We start from the raw sequence: 24,071 nt of genomic DNA on the forward strand, positions 1-24,071 counted from the left end.
AATAATCTCCATCTACGCTTTTATTCCTAATATTTACAGACCTCACCTCGTTCGGTGTTCATAGAAACTGAACTTCACCTCCTCTACGTAATTTCCGCGGCTTTATTTGCTTAGCTTAGACCCCTGGCCCAATCTCCGTTGTACACACGTGTCCACCCGTAGGTTATGCCACGTACACGTGCAACAACGCGCGATAAGAGCACGAGACGATCGGTAGAGCGGTTTGCGCTGGTTCGATTAATCCACGCACCAGCACGAACGCAACCTTGGCACCGATGCGAACCAGCCGTGAAGTGCAACCTCGCGGTTGCACACGTGTGCACCAACGCTACACCTATCGTGTTTGATTAGGTTCGTGCGGCTCGTAACGGTACGTGGGTGGTAGTCGCTTGAGTTTGAGCAATTCTGACCAGACGCGCGCGTTTAATTAACGATTCGAGCGATTGCATCGGGCACCGAAGTAGGTTTAATCATTTTACACTGGGGACCACGTCGTACGTCGTACAAAAATACGTCGAAAATGACGTTCTTTCGTGGCTGAGATATCGATGCGAGTAATGGTAATGTCTGGAAGGAAAGGAAAGTGAACAGATAGGAAAAAGAGAGGGAAGAGAAAGAGAAAATAGGAGAAGAGGGATTACGGATATATCGTAAAGCTTATATCGTTCGCGTACCAAGCTGTGGATGACAGCGTTCGATCGATGTAAGAGCGAAAGTACCGCGCTGATTCCCTCTGTTCGTTCATCCGATTCGAGTTCAGTGTTACAGGCGTCGATGTTTACAACGAAAGTAACGTCAGATAGACTCGATGATTCACGTAGTTGGCGCATAATCGATCAATATATGCGATCGCAAGCTCTTTCGAGAGATGGTTCTTTGAAAAACGCACGAATATTCGTATCTATGCGTTTTAAATTAAACGACATATTTGCTCTCAATTTTGCCTGAACATAATGCCTGAAATTAATTTCCAAAGTTTACATAATTACATAATTAAGTTCCAAAGGTATATTTCAATTTTAAACCTACAGCTGCTTTATATTATTCGGAATATTCTGCGAAGCGACGATCGTTCGATTCGTGAAAATTCGTGAAATTTCTCTTCGCTAAAAATAGAACCAGATGCATGGTCGTACATCTACATCGATCCCACCGACGTCTAATAAACTCAAACAAGATTTTATCGTCGTTTTTCGATCTTCGAAGAAGACTGGATCACGCGAGGTTAATCATCGAAATCCCGTGAGGCAACAAGATGCAGCGGAGCAAGGCTTTGTACAGGAAGCGATCGTTCATTGTAGTCACGTTGGCAGTCTTCGTAACGTGGATAGTGACCGATTAGATGTATCTATTACGTGTACGTATCGGCATACGCAATCGTAGCGGGACAATCACAGCGTTAATAAGCGTTTCGAGCACGTATTCGCGTTATGTGGAACGTGTAGTTCTTGTGTCGCCACCGAGTTTCACCGTGAAAGTCGCGGTATCTATCCTCTTTGTTTTATTGTTGACGCAATCACGAATACCAGAAATCGGCCGGATTACTTTGAACGTATATTCCCTTTTCGTTTAAATTCTCTCGTCGTTCTGTGACGAAGCGCAATTCTTTGGAAATAAAATAAAATTTTGAAAAGTGACGCTGCTGAAAGTTTCTTCGGCGCGTGGCAATCCTTAAGATTGGAAATAATTTCCTGAAATATCAGATTTACTTTACTCGACGCGCAGCAAACTTCCGAGAATCTTCGAATTGAGGAGAACGTAGAGATGGGGAATTTTTAATCAAAGAGATTTAATTCTTCGTACAGATATCGCGAATTCTCACGCAAAATTGTATGGAAAAATATTCTTGGCACGCTTCCTTCTTCGATATATCACGTGATACGTCCAAATTTATTTTAGACGGAATACGTAATTTTTTTTTTATATCTAAATTACGTTATTCATTTCATCGTTTTATGTGAAGCGTTTAAATGAAGTTCGACGAAGCTCGATAATGAAACCTAAGCAAAGGGATGAACACACGTAACGACGAAAGGCACGATGTAAGCACGTGCACGAGTAGTCGCGTTTATGACGGTTGATTATTGGATGCGCCATGGGGAAGATGACGTTTTGTACCGTGACACATGCAGAAAATTTCCATACGCGGTGCGAGTGGAGCACGTTGGATGCACGCCTCCATTGTTATTCCCCATGGTGTATGTATACCGTTGCCTCCGCTACATTAACTGGAAAAATAAACGTGCATGTAGGATAATAGTCAGCAACCAAGCAGAATTACAAATCTCCTATACGTTTCTCATACGAAGACCCTTACAGAAAGTTCATATTTTATTAAAATAAAATGCAAATAAAAGATAAAGCATTTTTTACAAAGCACAGAGAAACTTTTGCGTCACACGATGCATCGTTAACGAATGTAAAACTCGTTAAACTTCCAACGCTTCATTTCGATACAAAACGTCAAACTATCGCTAGAAACAAAATTCTCCTAGCGTTCTATTTATTTCGTCCGTGATATGCAAATAGCCTGCTAAAGTTCCTTCCTCTCTACAGAAACGATATCATAAAAGTGTCCGACTACGCATCACGAAGTTTCGCGAATGACACGCAGGAAATCGAATGAAACGATACGAATCTCGCGTTGCCTCAGGTAACTGTCCACGTGGATTTATTCCGTTTCCTCATAAGCGATCTCTTTCATCCGTGATCTAGCTATTTTTACCTCGTCCATGGAAACTCGACTTTGTCTTCTCTCATCCCCCTGCCATTTATCTACGTATCTGCCAGACATCCGGTTGCTCTTATCGAACGTGAAATCCCCGATGTCGCGAAGACCTTTCGAGCTCTAGAGACTCGACGTGTCCTGCAGGCGATCCGTTCTACCCAGTCCACGTTGGAACTGCAAATTTTCTGACCATCTCGAGCAGCAACGATCTCCATCGTTTTGTTACGAACATTGATTATAGATGACAGTGATCTGAATGATGGACATGCTCGATATATAGCCCGTTCGATGGCTGGGTAATTCTGAGAACGCGTATCCACAGATTGCTCTTCAGGGTGTTCAAGTTAATTTCACAATGAAATTTGTGGATTTTTTTATTGTTTTTCAGTTGGACGTATAAGTATAGGAATCTTTAGAGATGGTTTTTTGCGAGGAAATTTTTTGGAATTTCTAACAACTTCGAAAGATTTTACGCTAAATACGAGGATTTAAAATTTCATTGGTGAAAATGACTGTTAATTGGATTTCACTAGATTCAAGTAACGCTATCTTCTTTCTCATCTATAGTATCGTCTTAAATGGAACATTCTGTATAGTCGAACGTGCGAGTGTAAGTACAATAAGATCGGAATCTCCGATCGGAGGTCGATTTAACAAGCAGTTTCTTTCTACTGGTAGAAACGAGAATCCACGAAGACTCGAAAGTAGGTACAATGATCTTCACTTTGGAAACAATCGAAATCCGTCTTCTTAATCGTTCTACTGGTGGAAGGAAGGTCAACAGGGATCGTCCCGTCTCGTGATTAACGACCTTTTTACCTTATATACATGGCCATTATGTAACCTGGTTGACATTCGTTGACTAACTTCGTTAGCGTTTGTCGGTGAACAGACGAACAAAACTGTCGACTCTGTTTCTGTTTGATCGCGAATCGACGCTGGAATCGATGTGATTCGTTCCAGAAAGATTAGTCGGTGATACGATATTTTTAAGGCTGTTGATATCGATATAAAGAATTTTATGTTGCTTTTGGTGTTTCTGTTGGATTTGTCGATTAGAATTAATTGAATTATTATTACTATTTTTACATTTTGTATATCTTCGTGCTCATTTTTACACTTTGAATTTCTCACAACGAAGCTCCTACCCTTCTTGATTAGACACGTTAAAATATATCGATCAGTTGATTAAAAAAATCTAGAATTTATTTAATATTCCCGTGTAAAATGATATTTTCCTGAGAACGTTTGGATGGAAAAACGATTCGGATTAGATTTCTATAAAATTTCCGTAGATACAAAAGATTTTCATTGTTATAAATATTTTCCTACAAATTCAAGTAAAAATTTGCGAATGTATCTTCATAGGAGAGGAGGAAAGTGCCACATATTAGGTTAAATAACATGGATATATCTGGGCTCGTCGTTCACCACGTCCAACAAATTACATTATGATTGCGTCGAAACTCACCGTTTAATAATCACTTTATAATGGAGGGTTACTGTTACTGCTATATTCCACTAGTACTGTTATTAAACGCGTTTTTACCACGTTCATTTATCACATGCTAGCACAAATATTTACAGTCGATCAGGAAGATATTAAGAGACCGATATAAGTTTCAGAAATTATCAGAAAAAGAGGATGGAAACCAGTTATTTTAAACAAATACGTATGATAATCTTAATATCGAGGTGTCCGCGCAAACGTGCTTTGAAATTTCCTGATATGTCAATTAGCAACGTAAATACTTAGAACGTACATATTTATTTGAGCATCTCTGTCGAGAAATCTTTCAAAAAATCTAAGAAAATAAAAATCAAACTTTGTTTTGTCCTTCCCTTGTTTCCGGTTCCATCGATTCCGGTTGCATCCGCTTTAATGGAGACACATTTTTGCGTAACGCACACTTTTTTCGTCCTGGTATACGTTCTGGCTTCCACTAGTTACCTGCGGATATACATATAACACGTTGTAAATATATTTCTTTATCGTGTACACCGGTAGTAGGAGGGAGTAAATGGAAGCGTGCAAGAACGACACGCCTCGTTGCACCTGTGACAACGAGGCGTATACACGCGGTTCCACGAGCGCGTAAGTATATGCTAGCTCACCTGCTTGAAATCGTGAACCCCTGACCTTCGCCATGGTATTCGCGTACAAGGCCAATTCAAGCTCGACATACTCTTATTCGCTGATATACCACGCGGCAGCGCTAGCTCGATTTCTTCGTTAGATACGAGTTACATTGAAACGGCTATTAGACAACGAGAAACCACTCTTACCTTCGCGTTCTTTTCTTTTTCCTTTGTAACATATCTTTCGATTGTTATCCAAGATTTTTTATTCTACATTTATTAGATCTGTCTAATTGTATATACCTTGTCTGCAAGGTATATACAATTGGAACGAAAAGACGCTAAGTTATGGGAAGGTTTCTGATTCAATTTCATGAAAATCCGATATCTATATGGCGTGTCAATGTTACGCGTGAATTGAGAAATTGGTACATTCTTGCCTGTTGGTATTTAATCTCTTTGCAAGTTGCGTATGTCGAAACAATCGCGATTAAAAAAAGGTCAAAATCTGATGGCTCTTGTAAAGTTCCATATTACGAAATTATCAAAATCGATGACGAAGATTAAAAGAGAACGAAGCTTTTTCGGCGTTAATAAATTCGTCCCTGAGGAGGTTAAAGAGATCGAGCCAGTTTTATTTATGACGTGAAATAAGAGCATCGACGGTCGAGGTTGTCGCGATCGATAAAGCAAGGTGCGTGGGGGTCGTGGCTACGCTCCTGCGAGTGCACAACAGACCGATCTATATGCAGTCATACTTTATATAGCAGCAAACGCCACGTGCAGGGCAACTTGGTACCTGGGTCACCGGGAGAAGGTTACGGGGTCGAGATTTCAACCTAGGTGCATGGATTTCAGCCGTGTGGGCGTGTAACCACGACTCGTTGCAGGTGCACGTTGCATCCGCTACCGTTCAGAATTCGTGTTCCATATTCTTTCGGATTTTTAAGCTGGATAGATCAGATTGCGTAGGAATACAATGTCGCGAATTAAAAGAAATCCTATTTTTTGTCCTATGATAAAAATTATTATTTAAACTTTCCAATTCGCTCTATTTTAATTCCACAATCCGTCAACGATTTCAAAAAGTATTCACCAGTTAACTACCTTCGACGTGTATACTCGTCGTTGCTTGATTTTATCTGTGCAACCCCTGAGGGATTTTTGAAACTAAACTCAGCCGTTAACAAGTTAAAACGATATACTCTGCAGTTAATACGATTTAGTTTCATGCACAAGTTACTAATAAATAATTTCCAAATGCACGAAGAACAATGTGAAAGTACCGAAAATTCAGGAAGTAATTCCGACGAGTTAAAAAGCATTAAGAGTAATATCTTTTTACGACATTAAGTTTTTCCTTTTTTTTTGTGCAGTAGGTAAAGCGCGAGTGTAACTCGGTTAGGATTAAGGGGATTCGGGTCGTATCTGGTCAGACGCAAGAGACTACTTTGCTCGCCAGGAATCTTTTCTACACTTTTATCTGCGAATCTCTAAATCTTGAATTGTTCCTTTGCATGCTAAACCTGTTTTCCCTACATTACTGTCCATGCATTTGTTAGTTAATTATCCACAATTAGTATAATCTAAATGGTAATTATAATAATCGACTATAATGTGCGATTTATATGTCAAAGATAATTTGTAAAAGGTTCGTCAAGTTTTGCGTGCTTCTTTTCCTCGTATTTCTATTGTTATATACAATTTTTCAATCGGATGTGCCCACCGGAAATCTGCACGAAAGTCACATTCGAGCAACTTAATGGTGCAATAAATCATTGTTTTGCATGCATATGAATTGCGAATTACATATAGCAAGACACGGTTAAATGGTAATTGTGACTGTTTACCATGTTCTAAATTGCGTAGCGGGGATGGAGGTCCCGAGACAATGTGGAAGAAAAAACTATTGCATATGTACGATAAGTGAAATAGTCGTAACGAGATTGAGATATATAATCGATACTGGGAGTTCGTTATCGTAAAATAATTATCTGCTTAGGAAAGATCGAAATCGATAACTGTCTTCGAATGTCATAACGTTTTAAGTACGTAATTACGTATACTTTAAAGAAAAAATGGAATGTCTCTTCTATTTTTATTACGATATTCGTATTACGATAAAATATTCACAATTCTAAATATACTTTATATGGCTAAAATTATTTTTTCTAAAATAGGTAAACGGGGAGAGTGTGCCAGTGTTCAAATATTCTGAGAAAGATCAATTAACACACCATGCTAATACCAATAACGATAGTACGTAATAAAAGCAAGCAGATATCGTTAGAATAATACTGACAATTTTGAGATAATAGTAAATACTTGTAAAGAAACATTTAAAAAGGTTGCAAGTGTTTCTTCAGTACGTAAAGGGTTGGCTACCTACTCACCAACTACTGGAATTTTAACATCTAGAAAATTGGACATCTAAAATTCCTAGAATTTCGTTTCAATCTCGAAAGTTGATTTCCAACAGAGTTCACGATTTGACGACTCGTCGGATCTATCAAGAAAGCCACGAACGAATATGAATTATTCGTCTATGTGACCGAGATTCGCGTCCTCCTCTCGGCGAGAGTCGACGCCGCCTGCCGACATAAGAAATGGCCTTATGCATGAGCCACGCGGCTCGTACGCGTTTTTTCCACGCGTACACTTCGATCCGTATTCAGTGTCGCTCTAGATGCATCGTACTTTGACTTTCATCGTCGACGAAACACACGTGCGAGATCGAAAATGTCCAGCAGAGACGTTTTACATCCATAAAAGAAAACGGGAACGCCACGCGTTTAAGAGTCCGCCAGACGGTCTTGTAACGTGTTCTCGATGCATTGGGAAACTAATTTCCTTCGACCTTGCATCGATACCTCGCATCGAACTGTAAACTTTCATTGTTCGACTTTATATGTCGGGTAACATAATTTGGATAGCGGAATCGTATGATTTTCGTCTCTCAGCCGAATCATCGATAACTGGGAAAATTGCGAATATAACAGTCTGAAATATACAGAATTATAATTATCGCAGAATTGTACCAGACGCGATAGGAGAATTGTGCGGGTGTTGCGTAGAATCGCAGGCGACCTTGACAAGATAAAGCAAAAATCGCACGCTTATCGCGTTCATGCATTGTGAACCATTGAACGCGAGCCTTGTACGTTGTACAATGGAATTTCTACTGGCGCGTTTGTTCAGGTATTAAGAGTATTTCGAGCTGCGCGTTCGTCGTAAATCGTTACTGTTTCGAAGGAAAACAAATTCGTTATGCGATTGATCATCCTGTGCTCGCGATTGATCTCTGGCTGTTGTCAAGGAAAAGCCTATTTCGCGAAGCCATGAATATTTTATTACCGAAGTCTATCGATTCGTGTACGATGTCGTACAATTTTGTACGTAAAATTGAATTTAGGACAATGCTTTTTTATTTATTTGGCAATATATCTCTCTCGGTAGAATAACGTGACAGGATGTCTATAACGGCAAAAAAAAAAAAAGAAAATCACGCGCGGTACTTGAATTTATGCCTCTCTATTGCGTACGAGATAAGCTGAATAAATAATAGAGTTTCACTTAAAAGACTAAAGGTAACCTGGAAATCTTTGGGAACAGAACATAATATAAAGAGGCGAATTGCAAAAAAAATATATCACGCCGTCTCTGGCGATTAAGAAGATTAATTCGTATCGAGATTTTTTAAATCTCCAAATTTACAATCTCTAATTATATTTGCCGAAAATTACAATTTACGATAATATGTTTATCGAAGAAAGTAATATTTTAATGGAACAAGTAATATTTTAGTCAATGAAAAATCACAACCAGAATTTACGTATAAAATTCTATAAATTTGGAGAAAAAACGATCGTTAATGATTCAGGTTACTAGTTTAATGGTCTCCATAAATATATCAGTTTACAGGCAATAAATACGAGAAAATTCGCGAACTGTCGTCGCAAGTAGCTCGCACGCGCATCGCTACTCTTCTACAAAATAAATCAGCGGCGGTCGAGCCATTAATCCAGTGAGTTTTTTCACGGGTTCAAGGACTAACGTCACGGGCAGCGCCACTATTTTCGGTACGTTCGTGCACATGTAGGTTCGCGTGGGTTGCATGTGCAACGTCATAACGCTATCCTGGTGTGGGAGCGGCATCCGGTCGCAGCTGCGTGCAGGAAACTGTTAAAAACTCTCCCCCTCTCTCTCTCTCTTTCTCTTCTTTTCCGTGGCAGCATCGTCGAAAACCAGCGTCTTTTTTTATTTTATTTGCTCCGTTTCATTTCGCGTGTCTCTGCCGCTTCGAAGCAGCGTCAACTTGCCTCGCATTCGGCTAAATCGATACGTTTTCGTTTGACGAGATCAACGTTTCCTGATCTATTTTCCATCTATGTTTTCACAGTTTCGCTTACGATATAGGACAAGGAGGAAGAACCGAGGTATATCTCGTTCGATGCATTTTTCCAAAGCAATTGGTCCAAACGAAAATCGCAAAAATCAGAAGCTGAAAAACTGAGAAACGTGATCCATAGAAAGTCAAACGCGTGACACTCGGGTGCAAGGAAAAAGCAACGTTTCCCAAGTGAAAACACGTGGATAAATTCCGCGATGCCTTGAAATTCCTAGGATACTTTCGCATTCTAAGGTGCAGATGCCAGAAATCCGATGATGGCATCTTTAAACGAGGATGAACTTGGAATGTGAAAGCTACAAAGTTGCCAATTTGAAAACATGACACAATGTACGCGTAATACACGCGACCGCCAATGTATATATTATATCTGACAGAAGAAAGAGGTGGATTTACACTGAATTTACGATCTCGGTCGTACCTGGCGCGAGAGGAGCTGCAGCATCCTCGATGCGCCTAAGGCGTTTGCAGAAGAGGTCTGCAGCGCGGGAAACTGGTTTTCAGTTTCGGAAGAGCGTTCAAATTGTCAGACGGTGACGTCACCGTCATAAACGGTCGGCCCTCCCCATGGAATAATGACTGAAAAATGATTCTTTAGATACACCTATCGTTGGTCTTCGCCTATTCGACTCTCTGCTCCATTTACGATCGATCTACGAACGATCGTGCTGTGCGTTTCTCGCGCAGTTTTTCAAACGCTTATTCTCAATACGAGTTGGACGACGTGGATGATACGAATAGGAAACTGGTCGGCGATTTGTCTGCTTCGTTTTGTCAATGTTTTACGATGCTCCTTTATGAGAGGACAATTTTAAAATTCGATACATCGTCAACCTTTTCCATATTAAATTTCTTCTCCATTTGATCTTGAAGCGATATATCTGGCTTTGTAATTCTTTTAAACGCTTATCGTTAAAAGACCGTGGACTTGTCGCAAATGTTTTCCAAAGGTTGATATTTTTGGATCTATTGGACTATTCGACTGTTCTATTTTCGTTTCTCAATGGATACTGTTCTTGGATCGTTGATATTCGTGCGAAGGTGATACAACTAAAGATATAGTTTCTTCCTCGCTGAAAGATAACAAATCTGTGCAAAGTGTATCGTTTTTAAGATTTGTCACGACGCGGCTCGTCGTAGATGTAGCGATGACTCGTGTCTTCCATCTATTTTCTATTATGAGCTTCATTTGGGAATTTAGTATCTGGCTATTTTACTACTGCAGCTACAAAGTTGTCGAGATTCGTAAAAAATCGATTTAAGCGTTCATGTAAATTCTGGTAATGTTCGTCGAATCAGTTCGTTTCGAAACGACGTTGAATAAAAATTTGAATGGATTACCGCTTGTTTCCAGAATGTAATACGAATGAAACGAACGGTGAATATTACGTTCATATTGGTTTAGATTACTATTGATTTTTCGTTAATAAAATTAGCAGACAAGCGACATGGACAATTTCCTGTAGAGCTGAGAAGTTTGCTGATAACACCTCTTTCATTATTTTCGTTGGTAATCTACATTGAAACATAAAAATATTTATAAAATATAAACGACTAACCTACTTCTGACGACGATAATTTCAAATTCAGATATCTTTCTATCTTCATAGTAATTAAACAAAAATTCCATCCACATCCTCCATATAATTTCAATCGATTAAATAATGGAAACAATTTTGTTCGTCAAATTCATATTACGTGATTCGCGAATAAAATTTGTATCCTGTTAAAAAATGTATTGATTTACACGCCTGATATCCGTATTCCTTTAATTAACTTAAGCGCGTTAAAGACGTTCGTATTTCGTTATTTGAAATCGACTAAAGTGTCGCGATACTTATCAGCAGTATGTAACGTGTGCCGCGTGCGCCAAGTTATTTGCTTAATTCAGCGCTTATACGTCCGTTTACATAGATCTAAAGTTAGCGACGACCAACGAACGCCGCTGCTTCGTGTTTTGCATTACTCATTTCAGGATGCCTCTCGAGCTCAATGCCGTGCGGATTAAAGAGACTCGCGGCGAGACCGACAGTCGCGCTGATACGCATATTTCACGTTTGTGAACGTTGATCGCCGCAAATGATAAACCAAAGTTCACCGAAACTCATGAAATCGTCTAACTTATCATTGTAATAAAAATGTTGTCTTTTTTACGTAGAATTTTTGACTCAGCCTTCTGAACGTGATATTTCGTATCTTTTAACCAACTTCTTTTTAAATTAAAAGTGTCCTTTTTTAAAATTATGAAATTAAACAAGTCTGTTTGGTGTGTATCATCTTTTTTTTTTCTTTTTTTTTTTAAAGTAAGAATGGTTTCATATTTGCAAAAGGAGTGCCCCGTTAAAATTATATAGTTAGAAAACTTTTTTCGATATTACTGAAAATTTTTGACGCGAAAGAAACTACGTTTTAACCGTTCTCGCTAGGTTTTAAAAAATAACGTCATATCGTACTAATAAAGTCGTAATGTTTTCGAACATTTTGGAACATAATCGGTCACAATGACCAATGCAGCTACGAATGGAATAGATAAGATTTTAAGGCGTTTTCTATTCCCTCGCCTTTTTTTATCAGAATTTATCTGCCCTCGTGTACGCCATTGCATTGGTGTTATCTTTAGCGCTAGATTACATGGGACGCGTTTAAATATACATATACATCCAAACGACACAGTGCACCGAAAATAGTAACAAAATGCAGCTCGAAGCAAAATGAAGAGCTCGGTGACATTGATAAGATATCGAAATATCATGATGTTATGCTGACTTTTTGCTGCTAAATGCAACGATTGTTCGACAAGAGACTATTTCTGTTTTAACGCACGTGTTAATAAACTTACAGTTATCATAAAAATACGAACTAAAAATTATTCTTCCTTTTTTTATATTTGTATTTATAACATAAGATTAAATAGTGAATTAAATCGTCCAACGCATACAACAGGTAATGATAGTCGAGGAATAAATGAGATTTCCACCTTACTAATCGACAAACTTTGCCATTAAAATTCGCTCAACCCTCTCAATTACGAAATAAAAAAATAAAAATGAAAAAAAAAATGAAAATTTCAAGTGGTTCTAATTCGATAGAGACTGGGTATGAATAAACAATTATGTAACTGGAGACTAAAAAGCACGTATCGATTCGGTCTAATTAATGGCTGATCGTTCGGTTCGAATTTCACGAAATAATTAAATGTTCTGGAGAAGTTTAGAGTTCGTTTAAAGTTCAGCTCCAATTACACTCTTCTAAATAATATCGTTATGTATATTGTTCTGTGAGGTTGATTCTGTTCGTTAAAACAACTTACGTAATTAGTTGTCTCTTGGAACATTTGTTCTGTTTTCTGGTTCGAAGCGCTGCTACGACTGTTAGACAAGTTTTGTAAAGCTTTCGCTGGCGAAATAATGTCTCGGGCAAATTAACGAAGAAAATGGATCGGCTTAAACGGTGCCGCACTCTGGGAATCGAAAAGGAAGGGATTTGTGCTTTTAATGTCCATCGGTTAATGGATGTCTTTAAACGAAATCGCTGATTTCTCATTAATACGTCACGAGCTCGGTCGGATCAGGCAAAACTCGTTTTTTCCACTGGATAAAATTGGACGATCGTAGATATCTGTGTGACGATCGATAAATAATAATTTGTCATTCCTTCGGAATAGCTACGGTGAAACGATTAATCGTAATTAATTAAAAATCACGCGTCTTGAAATATAATTTCACTCGCGAGGTAAAATTATTTAAAGGAAATGAGAAGAGAGGGGGATCATAACAAAGCGTAGCACAATAAACTCGATCGTTTCGCGTAAAGTCAGTTACAGAATCTGTTTCTCCGAAACTGAAACGCGAAAAACAGTAAAACAATCGTATTTTGTGGGTTACTATACTGCGTTATGGTTAAACGTGGCAGGCTTTTCTTCGAGTTTCCATCCCGCTGGAACGTGGAATGCAACGAAACGGTGCAGTGAAACGGTTTATTGCTGTTTTCAAGGCTTCCGACGCTTCTTGGAACATAAATATTCATCTTCCTCTATGGACCGAGGATAGTTTCGCAATATCTCATCACGTTGAAACGTTAATAATTATTGTTCCGTGGACATATAACAGGATTCAACTCTAGATTATATCGAAGATTAATCGTTTCTCTGTTCTTCCATTGTTCTTCCATGTATCACAAATTCTTTGATGTTCGTTACAAGTTTTTAATTATTCGCCGTATCATCTTTCCTAGTATTTTTATTCAATTTAACAGGTTGTCATTTTTCTTTTATTTATTCCCTTTTATTTACTTTTTATCGCAGAAATAATTCGTGTTTTCAGCGAGAATTTTTCTCAGCCATTCGTTATCGATAGGGGGATGGACACGATGTCGTCTATTATGCCTCTTTTTTAATAACGGTTCCCTTTTGTCACGGCTCGTCAGGCTCTCGTTCCTCTTATCTCCGTTATATCCGTGCTATTACCTCCCTCGGTTCGTCCATTCTTCCCTTGTCTGGGGTTTCGTTGACGAAAAATTCGTCAAAAGACCCCCCGTACGTCACAGATGTCACCCTAATACCTTGAGCCTGCTCTTCCCAACGTGGCAAAATCATAAATCACGAAACCATCAAAGTTACCAAGAAATAACTATTTCGTTTCGAATCGATCGCAAGTTCCATCGTATCGATGTTCCATCTTCCTTCAAATTTTCATCCATCACGTGGAATTACGAACCGCGACGCTTTCATCCCCTTTCAGTCCACTCGAACGCGTTACCAGCTCGCAGGGAGCCACGCGATTACATTTCGATGGATGATAGTGCGGAACGAGAGAAGCCTGGACACGTTTAGTCGTCAGGGTAGAGAATATGATCGATGCTCGACGGCCACGCGAGGAACACGACCATTCTCAATTTCGCGTTTTGTTTGTACCGCCCTTGAAAATCAGGTTGTTCGAAAGGCCATGCTCGATTCGGTCGGTCGACGCGCCTTTAAAGGGGAATATATGTCTTAAATATTCAAAAGCCGACGCACTTGACTCATTGTTGGCGTAGGTCGGTCTGCTTTCCCTCTCTTTCGCCCTGTTTCCGACGTCTTACGTTTTACCTCCCGTTTCTTCCCGTTTCGCCGGCTTCCTCTTCCCATGTCACTTTGCCGTAATTTATTCTTTTCCTTTCGCTCGTTGCCGATGAAAAATGCATGCGATTCGTTGCCAAAGTACTCGGTTATTCCTTTTTATTCGCTTTTTTCTTCTTATGTTTTTGCTCGAGGCGTGTGAACATCTAATACGAATATTATAACAAACAGGGTGTCTAGAATATCTTGTGTATTTTTAAATTTCTACATTCAAATTTTCCACCAATGCGTAACATCCACTGTCTGGTTTAAAAGGGTAGTTGCGTTTCCTCAACGTCGAACCTAATCTCAAGATATACATACATAGAAATCGCAAACTTTTCCAATGTAATCGCGATAGACGAATCTCGTGGGCTTTTGCTTAGAAATCTCAAACAGCGTGGAACATGGAGCACTGTTAACTGTACCAGTGCAAAGCATATTATTCTATTGAATTGCGTATGATCCATTTTCTTCCATTGCAATAATTCAATAAAACAATATCAAACAAATAACGTCGTGCATCTATTATTTCCTTGTAAAACGAATGAAACTTTCGAGAGAACCTAATGTAACGACGTTAAGTACGATTTTGATACGACGTTAATGAAATTTCAAAATGTGTCCTACAAAGTACATAATATATTCGTAAAACTACAATCGTTGGAATTTTTCTGCATTTCGGTACAGCCGTATGCAACACGGTTTCGAGCGTTGCACCGGGTGTGTTTGCGCCTGGTCAAGGTGCCCGACACTGCCCCGGTATAACATACCGTCACCGGACTTGGCCTTGCAGCCACTCTCGCGCGTCCTCGTCTCCCACCCCCTTTGCCACGCTTAAAGCCACGTTCACACCTCTCGCAACCCGAACGTTCCCTCGAACGTTGTTTCAAGTTGCTATAGATGCGGCTATAGACCTTTGACCCTCCTGTCTCACTGACTCTTAATTCCACGAGAACCGTTTATATCTACATTTTTAATATTCTTATTATTATATCTTATCATATTATTATTATTATTTTATATTTTTAGTATTAATTAAAATTTCTTTCCAATAAACGACGTATCGTGTTACGACGCAGCGTTAAACGCTTGAAAACTTATAATACAGCTTTTTAAATGAAAGCGAATCTTGCGTATGGTTTCCTGTAGTTTCCTTGCATTTTTTAAAACGATGTATTTAGTCCACTTTTGTTATGGGACCTGTCGATTGGTATTCCCTGCTACTATCGTCTCTGTGAAAAAAAAAGATGAATTTTATCGGGGCGTTGTGGTTACAACATTCCCCGAAATTTGAAAGCGTCGTTTTTCACCAGCTCGGTCTTCACTAACCTCGCAACAGGTAATTTCCACGGAACCTCTTGCGTCACCATCGAGCACACAAGTCGCCCTTGACACACTAGCCCGAAAAGGGTCAGATTACCCGAATCTTCTTGAAAATCGATCTAATAATCGACGAGTGGAACACCCTGCAACATACCTATAGAAGCGTAAAAATCTGCTTCGAAATCTGCGACGATCTGCTCTTGACCATTCAAACGGTCGCCCCTGTAAAGGATGAACGTCTTGTTCAACGCCTTTCTCGAATCATTTAGACTTATAACGTTGGAACTATTAAATCTGAAGATTAATTCATCCGCTTTATATCGAATCGATCAGAAAATTATTTAAAATTTAAACAACTTCCCATTTAAAAAAATGGAAAAGGATAATGTAAACTGTTAGAGTTGTTAGTTGAAGAAAATATAAACGAAGCGTTGCGTGATGCAAGTTTTAGCGTGTTAACAGAAATAAGTTTGACGAATTTGAACGATTTGATCGTTCGAACAAGATGTAATTGATTCAAAAGCAAAATTTATGAACAAACGATAAATCTGTAAAAAAAAGAACACGTCGAATTAATTTTTACACGCAATAGCGTAAAATTCGTTGAATGCAGACACGAAAAGTGCTTTCGTTTCGCCGTCTGTCGGCGACCTTCGCTCCGTTTTGCACGCACGTCGATTGCGTAATTAAAGCAAACGGCGTAACGGCGCCTAATAAACGACCGCGATTAGCAACGCACAATCGACGACCCTAACACTCGAAATAGAAGTCACCGATGAGAGATGCGACCTCGTTGTAATTATATATTCCGCGGAAACGTGCGGCTGACAAACGGCCGATACGGTGGCGTGTCGTTTAACCTTTTAACTATTACTAGCCTCGAATGCCAACGATTAATCCACTGAACCGCGGTTTCTCTTGAATTTTAAACTGTTCTTTCTTGAATTAATTTGTTACATCGTTAGATATAGAGGTTTTCGAAACATATTTCGTTGATCATTTTAACCTTGAAGTTATATGGTTGGCTTTGCGCGTGAAGGATTTTGTCTGTTTAACTATAAATGAAAATGAAAGAGATTTAAGAGAAGGAGGTTCTCTTGCGTAAAATAAAACAAAAAAAAAAAGAAAAAAGAGGAAAATAAAATAATGGAACGAACGTGCTATAAAATAAAGGAACAAAAGGAAAAATAGAACAGAGAGGAAAGAATTATGACATCGAATTTACAACTATTGGTGCACTTGCTAGCATCCTTAGGGGTTCGGAGATCTCCCTGTCTCTCCCTGTCTCTCCCTAACTCGCCCCGGATCTCCGTCGTTTTACACAGTTACACTTGCCTCTCCGCTCTCCGCTTTGTCATTTTCAACGATTACATCCCTCTCCCCTTCGTTAAATAACAGCAGACGGCCACGATGCTCGTCCAAACCCTGTTAAAACGTCGTTTATCTTCCGATACTCTGTACGCCACGACAGAAAATCCACGACGTGTAGGTATATGCGAGTGTCTGTTCGACTGGTGCATGGTTCATCGTAAATCGCGCTCGAAATAGAGCGTGGAAAAAAAGCATCGAGACAGTTACCGTAGTAGAGAACGGAGCACGATGATGGAACCACGCGAATTACGAGGGACGATATGGTGAAACAAGCAATTTGTACCGCGACTTACTCGACGTTGCTTCTTCTATTGAGACATAAAGCTGCGATGCGATGTTTTGCAATGGCAAGTCGGAATCCGTTTTATCCATTTTCTCGTCTCGTTAGAGCTGTTACGTTTTTGTCATGGAACGAAGCAAAGCTTTCGCGAAAATTTATGCTACGCGTTGAGTACATTTGCGAGTAGTTACTCGACCTATTATAAGGTAGATTTTAAGGTAGTTTTACGTACACGAGGTCGCCAAATTGTTTCAGCTCTTGCGAGAATTTATTCCGAATCTGCTGTGCTTTATGAAAAACACTTTGTATCATGCGCGACACGATGTAAAGAGAATTACATTTTACATGTAATTTACTCAACAGCGTTACATTTGTATTACGTTATACGCGTGCCTATATAGAATTTGCAACGATCACGCTGATTAATATCGTATCGGTTCTTCCTGTAGCTGTAAATCATGACTCCGAGTCTCGTGGTGGTAGTTAACGTGGTTGCGTCTTGGACAAGACGAGTCGTCCTCGATCGGTCGGCAAATGGGAATCTCGGTCAGTCGAGGTTGAAAGTAAAAGGACGCTGTCTCGTGAATATTAATGGAGTAAAAGTGTAATTCTGTGACGCGATAGAAAGTAACGTTATTTGGGACACGTGTGTTACGAGCAACGTTTACAAAGATTACAAATTAGCCATTGGCTAAGGAATTATCCGAACACCGTTCGATAGATTTGATTTAAAACAAGTTATACTTACTAAATCCGTATTTAATATATGTTTAATATAATATAATTTAATGAACCTAATGCAAACAGTATTTTGCTATTTTTAAACGATTCTCTTAAAAAAAAAAACCAATCCCGTCGTTTTACAAAAAAAGAGGAAAAAAGAAAAGAAACGTATTCCCTTAATAACGTAAAACTTGTTTGTTCCAGGGTTGAGTCTGGACAACAGTAACATGTCCATGTCCTCGGTGGGTCCACAAAGTCCACTGGACATGAAACCTGACACAGCGAGCCTCATCAATCCAGGGAATTTCAGTCCTTCCGGTCCCAATAGTCCTGGGTAAGTAACACCACCATTTTCTCGATAATTCGTAACGATTTAACGATTATCGTTGTATCGATGGCACGGAGGTACAATTGAATTCGGTTCGACAGATAGCGAAAAAACGGCATTCTGGCGAAGATATCGTAAATAGAGGGTTTACCATGAACGTAGCCGCGCCCTTATAGAAATCGAGCAACATACCGTTCCTTTTCTCATTTTCTTTCTACCATTTTATTGCCACGTAACACATAGAGCGTCGTTGAGATATTTAAAGCTAAGAACCTTTGCTTATGGAAGCTGTAAAACGAAATCTTCCGAATGTTTTTATAATAATAAAAGTTATCTTAATTTGATAACGATAACTCTGGAACGAATGTTGCAAAGTTATTTAGAAACTTGGATACACGGTAATTTGAGAAGTTGTTCCAAATTTTACTAGCGGCCTGTTAATAGTAGAAAATACGTTGCAAAATCCACTTCGTATACAGAGGTGATTGTTTAAAAAAAAAGTTTCACGGTATTTTGCTCGATCCGGGTCAGTAGTTTCGTAGCTGGAGTTTTTGTTACTCTCTTCTTTGCATGTAAGATCCTTCACCGCTGGTTGTCACAGCAACCTTCTGAGTACGTCGCCGAGTGGACAGAACAAAGCAGCCGCACCCTATCCGCCGAACCACCCTCTTTCCGGAAGCAAGCATCTTTGCTCGATCTGCGGTGACCGTGCCAGTGGCAAGCATTATGGTGTCTATAGGTAAGTCAGACATTAACATTTACAAGTTCACGAACGAACTGAATAAACGAACGGACAATCGTATGCGAAGCAAATTTGCAAACTTTCCGAATTAATTTCCTTGCTAGTACGTTGATCAAGCTATTCAATTTCTGAACTGTGCGAAATAAAAATGTTCGAAAAAATACCTTTCTTTTCTATTATTTTTACGAATTTGCTATACGAGCTTAGAGATTCTCGTAGGGTTCCTTGTTTTATGAGGCCAATTTGTCAGGGTTTTCAGCAATGAATACAAATCGGTCTCGTTCCGGATATCGGACGATTTTTTCATCAGTCGTGACGGTCACTTCGAGATCGATGAATTCGCTTCGATAACCTTGACCTCTGGATAGTTAGGGGGAGAGGGGTGGCTTCAGAACGTATTAATAAATTTCGTTGATTTACTGTTGTTATTTCTGTACTCAGAGATAGGATCACGATAGTTATTATTTTATCGAATGGATAAATCTATCACACCGTTCTGAGCCAAAAAAAACCTTTATTGCACGCGCTTACAAAAGCTAGGAATAAAAACAAAAAAGCATCTTAAGCCTGTCGATTAAATCTATCGATTGTAACTAGGATTATCTTCTAGTTACTATTTCGTATAACTAACGCATCTGCATATGGGTGGCGAGCACGAACTCACGTTGTCATTTTCAACAATTACCTATAACGTAGTGGTCACGATAACGTCGTCTTGGATGCAATGATAAGTGCTTGTTTTTTTTTAGTTATCGTCACCTTCGACCTCCCACTGCCTTCGTTCTGTATCTCTTCTCGTTTGTTGTCAGACCTACAACCGGCACCGTTTATTGAATTGCACTGAATGTCGTTACAAAGAGATCGTTCTTACTGCGATATCGTTGTAACGACAAGGTGTTTATGCCAATAACGTGGTACAATCAGATGCAGAGAGTTATAACATTTTTCCAACGTTGATTATTGAGAAAATGCAGTCTGAATGGCTATCGACTGAATAAGAAAGGAGAAAAATGAAAAATATTTCTTTCGTTTTAGCTTTGGAATTGAATCGACGAATAGTAACTTACAGACAAAAAAACACTAAAAGAATTAAGAGAGAAGAGGATGAGACACAGGATGGATTTATTCGAAGACTGAAATAGAAAGTAGAATAGTCCACGTCCCATATTAAACTGATCGATACCAGGTGACTTAGGAATAATTCATCTCTTATAGAATTATGTAACACCTGGATACTAAAATATCCCATGAATGGTGACGTATTTTTTAGCAACTCTGTATATAAAATACGATAAATAAGTCGCTCGTAAATCGCTCTTTTTTCACGAAAAACCACTTGCCTCGACACGAAGGACACGAGACCGTGATGGATGGATAATAAACCATCAATTTTTTTTTAATGACAGGTTACATATATTTTTATCGACTCCTATATTATTCTGGAGTCAAAGGAATTCAAATTTATTAACAACTTAATAAATTTCTTTTACCTTAAAATTTTCACGAAGCGACGCGTGGTAGAAACAAAATTTCTGAGAATTTACGACGTAAAAAAGATTCGTCATGGCTTTACGAGTTCTAGAAGCTAAAAAGTACGATAAAAAATGATACAGAGGACGTACAATCTTTTTATATCTACTGTAAGAAGAGATGGATGAGGGTTAAATTAATAACATTAATAACGACATCAAGAGACGGATATAAATATCCATTTAGTGAAATATATCATCTTGCACAAACGAGCGTACACTGTGCAATGTACAGGCATCTTCATTCGCGCGCCAGATATAGAAGAAACAATTCGTGAAACACACCTTCGACTAGCTTCTTGAGTAGGTAGGCCACCTTCTTTCTTGGTTCTCGTCCCTACTGGTTACGGCGTGCAGAATTCACACGAAATTAGGAAGTCGATAAAAGTTTCAATTGGATAAGTTTGTAGCGCTAGAAACGCGATTAGACGCTTTTGTTTGGAGACACAAACCGAAGATAAGAATATTATCGTGTATGCACAGCAAATATCGGCAATCCGTTGATCGGAGAACAACCTCCATGAAGATTTGTAGTTTAGACGAAGTATTTTGTTATTTATTCTTTTTTTTATTTTTAGTTTTTTTAACCTTGTTGATTCTTGTAACTCTTACTGTTTCGACTTTAAGTCGATTATCATTCTGTCGAGGTTTGCAAGAATTAACGTAAATAAGAAAAATATTTTAACGCGCAAGAAACTCGTATGTAACGCGTTCGTAACGGATGAATCTGTCAGACGAAGAAGTCGACGATGATTCTCTTCCGTAACGCGTCGAAAAATTAAACTTTAACGTCGAGGACTTCTCGTCAACGCGTTTATCGCTTTCGTCTTGAAAAACGATGTTAAAGATAAGTATATTTATAGATGTGCACGCCGTAGAAATTTTGCAATACTCGACGAAAACTCGGGTTAATAAAGTTCTTCGTTTCTCTCTTTTTTCGTTTAATTGGATGGAACGTGTCTGTATGCAAGAAGAAACGATCGAGCGTTGACTATCGAGTTTCCGAACCATTTCTACCACGTATCGCTTGCTATCTCGCTTTTAATTGATTAAGAACCAACCGATGTTCCACGTAATAGACGTCATCGACCGATTAAGCGTCGTGCGTTGCACGTGAGTCGCTCGAAAAACTCGAGATCATCAATGTGTAATAAACGCGCGATAAAACGATCTTGAAAGCTACAAGCTTACTGGTTTTTCGCTTCCTTTATCTTTTCTGTCTTTCTTCTTCTTTTTCTTACGTCGTTCGTTCGAAATTAAAGTAAAGTAAAAAATTCCAACCTTCAAAGTCTCGATTTCTTCTATGCAAACCGAAACTTCCAACTTTCTGTATTTAAATCTGAAATCCTAATTTTTCTCGCTGCGGTTAAACGTTCGAAATTTCTTTATTTAAACTGAAACTCGCCCATTTAAATTATCAATTCTTTGGGACTCTTCTCGCAATTCCAATCGTTTTCAAGTCATACACAGAGCGTATCACTGTGCTCCACTCCGATCGTCATCCGCCTCCCCACTTTGGGTATTGCGCGTGTGTGATCAGTGACCACGGCCGATGATGATGGTTCACGTTGCATCAGAGTCTCGACAACCTTGGACTTGCTCGCGTGGTTAGGACGACTAGCCAGCCGTAGTTCCTACGGGGCAAGGGAGGACGACGAGCCTTGTCTTCTGCTGTTCGTGCAGCCACTTTGCTCCAGTGGCAGCTAATTAAGCAATCACGGCCATTATCAGGGTCCGTGTCAGATATATCGCCGGTCTGTAAGAAACAACAATCCTTTCTTCCTTCGTTTCTTCCTGCTTTTCATGATTAATTGGCTGACTGGTATTTTCTATGCACTTTATGACTTCCTCCCAGCGATGGATTTTTAATTTCTTTATTTAACGTAGTCAAAGCGCGCTACAGTTTTTTTTCTTTTATCTGTTTTCGATTACCTTTTGCCGAGGAATGTTTCTGTCGAACGCTTTTCAGACGGAGAATTTTTCAAAAGAGGCAATACAACGGTAATAGCAGATGGAAGAATGAATTGGGCTAGCGATATCGATAGCTGGAAAACAAGGCGCGTTGAAAAGGAAAAAAGATCGAAAAATCGAGAACAATGGATCATCAAGAAATGCTAAAATTGTAACAAAGATAACGAATGTCGTAAAACTAAAGAGAGATTATTTTTAGAGAAGTCTCTCAAGATTAATCAAATCTTATCGATTCTGCCTATTAGCCATGAATTACAGCAAGAAACTCGAAAGACGCAATTTCTTTCTTTTTAATCTCTAGTAATCTCTTTTTTCCCTTGTACGTTAGACTCGCTGCTGCTTTTTACAGCATAAATCCAAGAGTCGTCGCAAAGTAGTTCAATAATTAATAAAGCGATTAGGCTGATAAAACGTGATCGAGACTGTATAATTAAACAAGAAATTATACTCGACGGAATTAATGGAAGACCGAGCTCGTCGAAACGAGTTCTCGACACTTTGACCATCGAGCTTGTATACAGACAGAACCATCTCTCCCGTGTCATTAGTACAAGTATAGCAAAGTTTAATTTCATTTCCTCGAGCTATTTAGTTTTGAAACTTAAAAATTATCTAAGTAGATCTAAATAAACCGTGTAATGTTTTGACAAAGTGAACGCAACCTCGTAGAAAAACCTGAATCCTTCTTAATCGATGTCTATTACGTACGATAGCTGTCGAAGCTTTCTTTATTTTCACAACACGATTTAAGTAGGTCTTCAAGGAGATTACGCGAGATTACGAGTTACTTTACTCGTAGAGAAACATTAAACGGTAGTAGATCAAAGAAAATCGATGTTATCGATAGGCAAATGCCGGAGGCCTTTGCGCGTTTCCTATGGCGGAACTTTGGTCCATGGGTCGAGCTTCTCCACGCGTGTCCCGCGTCAGACTTATTTGTCTTTCGCGTAAACTCAACGAGATCAAACGACTTTCACGGTGGTCCAGAAATTTTCTCGCGTGTCTTTCACACATTTCACTTTCTATGTACCTACAGCGTTTGCGATTAGAAAGAAGTGTAAATAAGATCAAAATATAGAATATGAATATTAATTTCCCATTACTTTTCAGAAGTATGTATCGTTTGCAATTGTTCCAAAATCTTTCTGAGTTTTCTTAAACACTTCGACGTATTTTATCAGCCATTGAAACTTACCGCTCGTCCAAATTCATCGCTAACGAATAAGCGTTGTTTTACCCTCGCGACGGTGCAAACGCCGCGTTGCTTTTAGCGGATTTCATAGCCGAAAACACGAATAAATCCTCGATAACTCGCGTATTGTCGTGCTATTCCTAGCGAAGGTCGCGAGAGACAGAGTTTTGACATTCGTCGAGATCCATAGGATTACTATTCCGTATTGTTCTTCTTTCGCGTTCGTCGAATTTACGAACCGAGCAAAGCAGAAGCGTTCGATAAGAACCGCATGATCCGAACGAACGAAACATTTTATG

General features: G+C 39.1%; 1 protein-coding gene across 9 annotated transcripts in view; it reads left to right on the forward strand.

Annotated features, from left to right (window-relative positions):
• The window catches only part of LOC100749223 (retinoic acid receptor RXR-alpha-B), a 61,455-nt gene that overhangs the window by 31,686 nt on the left and 5,698 nt on the right, over positions 1 to 24,071 (forward strand). For 8 of the 9 annotated variants that reach the window (XM_003484415.4, XM_012387085.3, XM_012386808.3 and 5 more), the window contains 2 exons: positions 18,215 to 18,344; positions 18,916 to 19,077. In XM_003484415.4, the coding sequence (XP_003484463.1) occupies positions 18,215 to 18,344; positions 18,916 to 19,077 (292 nt within the window). The remainder of the gene's footprint in view (positions 1 to 18,214; positions 18,345 to 18,915; positions 19,078 to 24,071) is intronic. The other variant, XM_012387035.3, reaches the window with a different exon arrangement.

The sequence above is a fragment of the Bombus impatiens genome, unplaced genomic scaffold (assembly GCF_000188095.3).
Source record: "Bombus impatiens unplaced genomic scaffold, BIMP_2.2 scf_0010, whole genome shotgun sequence".
NCBI lineage: Eukaryota > Metazoa > Arthropoda > Insecta > Hymenoptera > Apidae > Bombus > Bombus impatiens.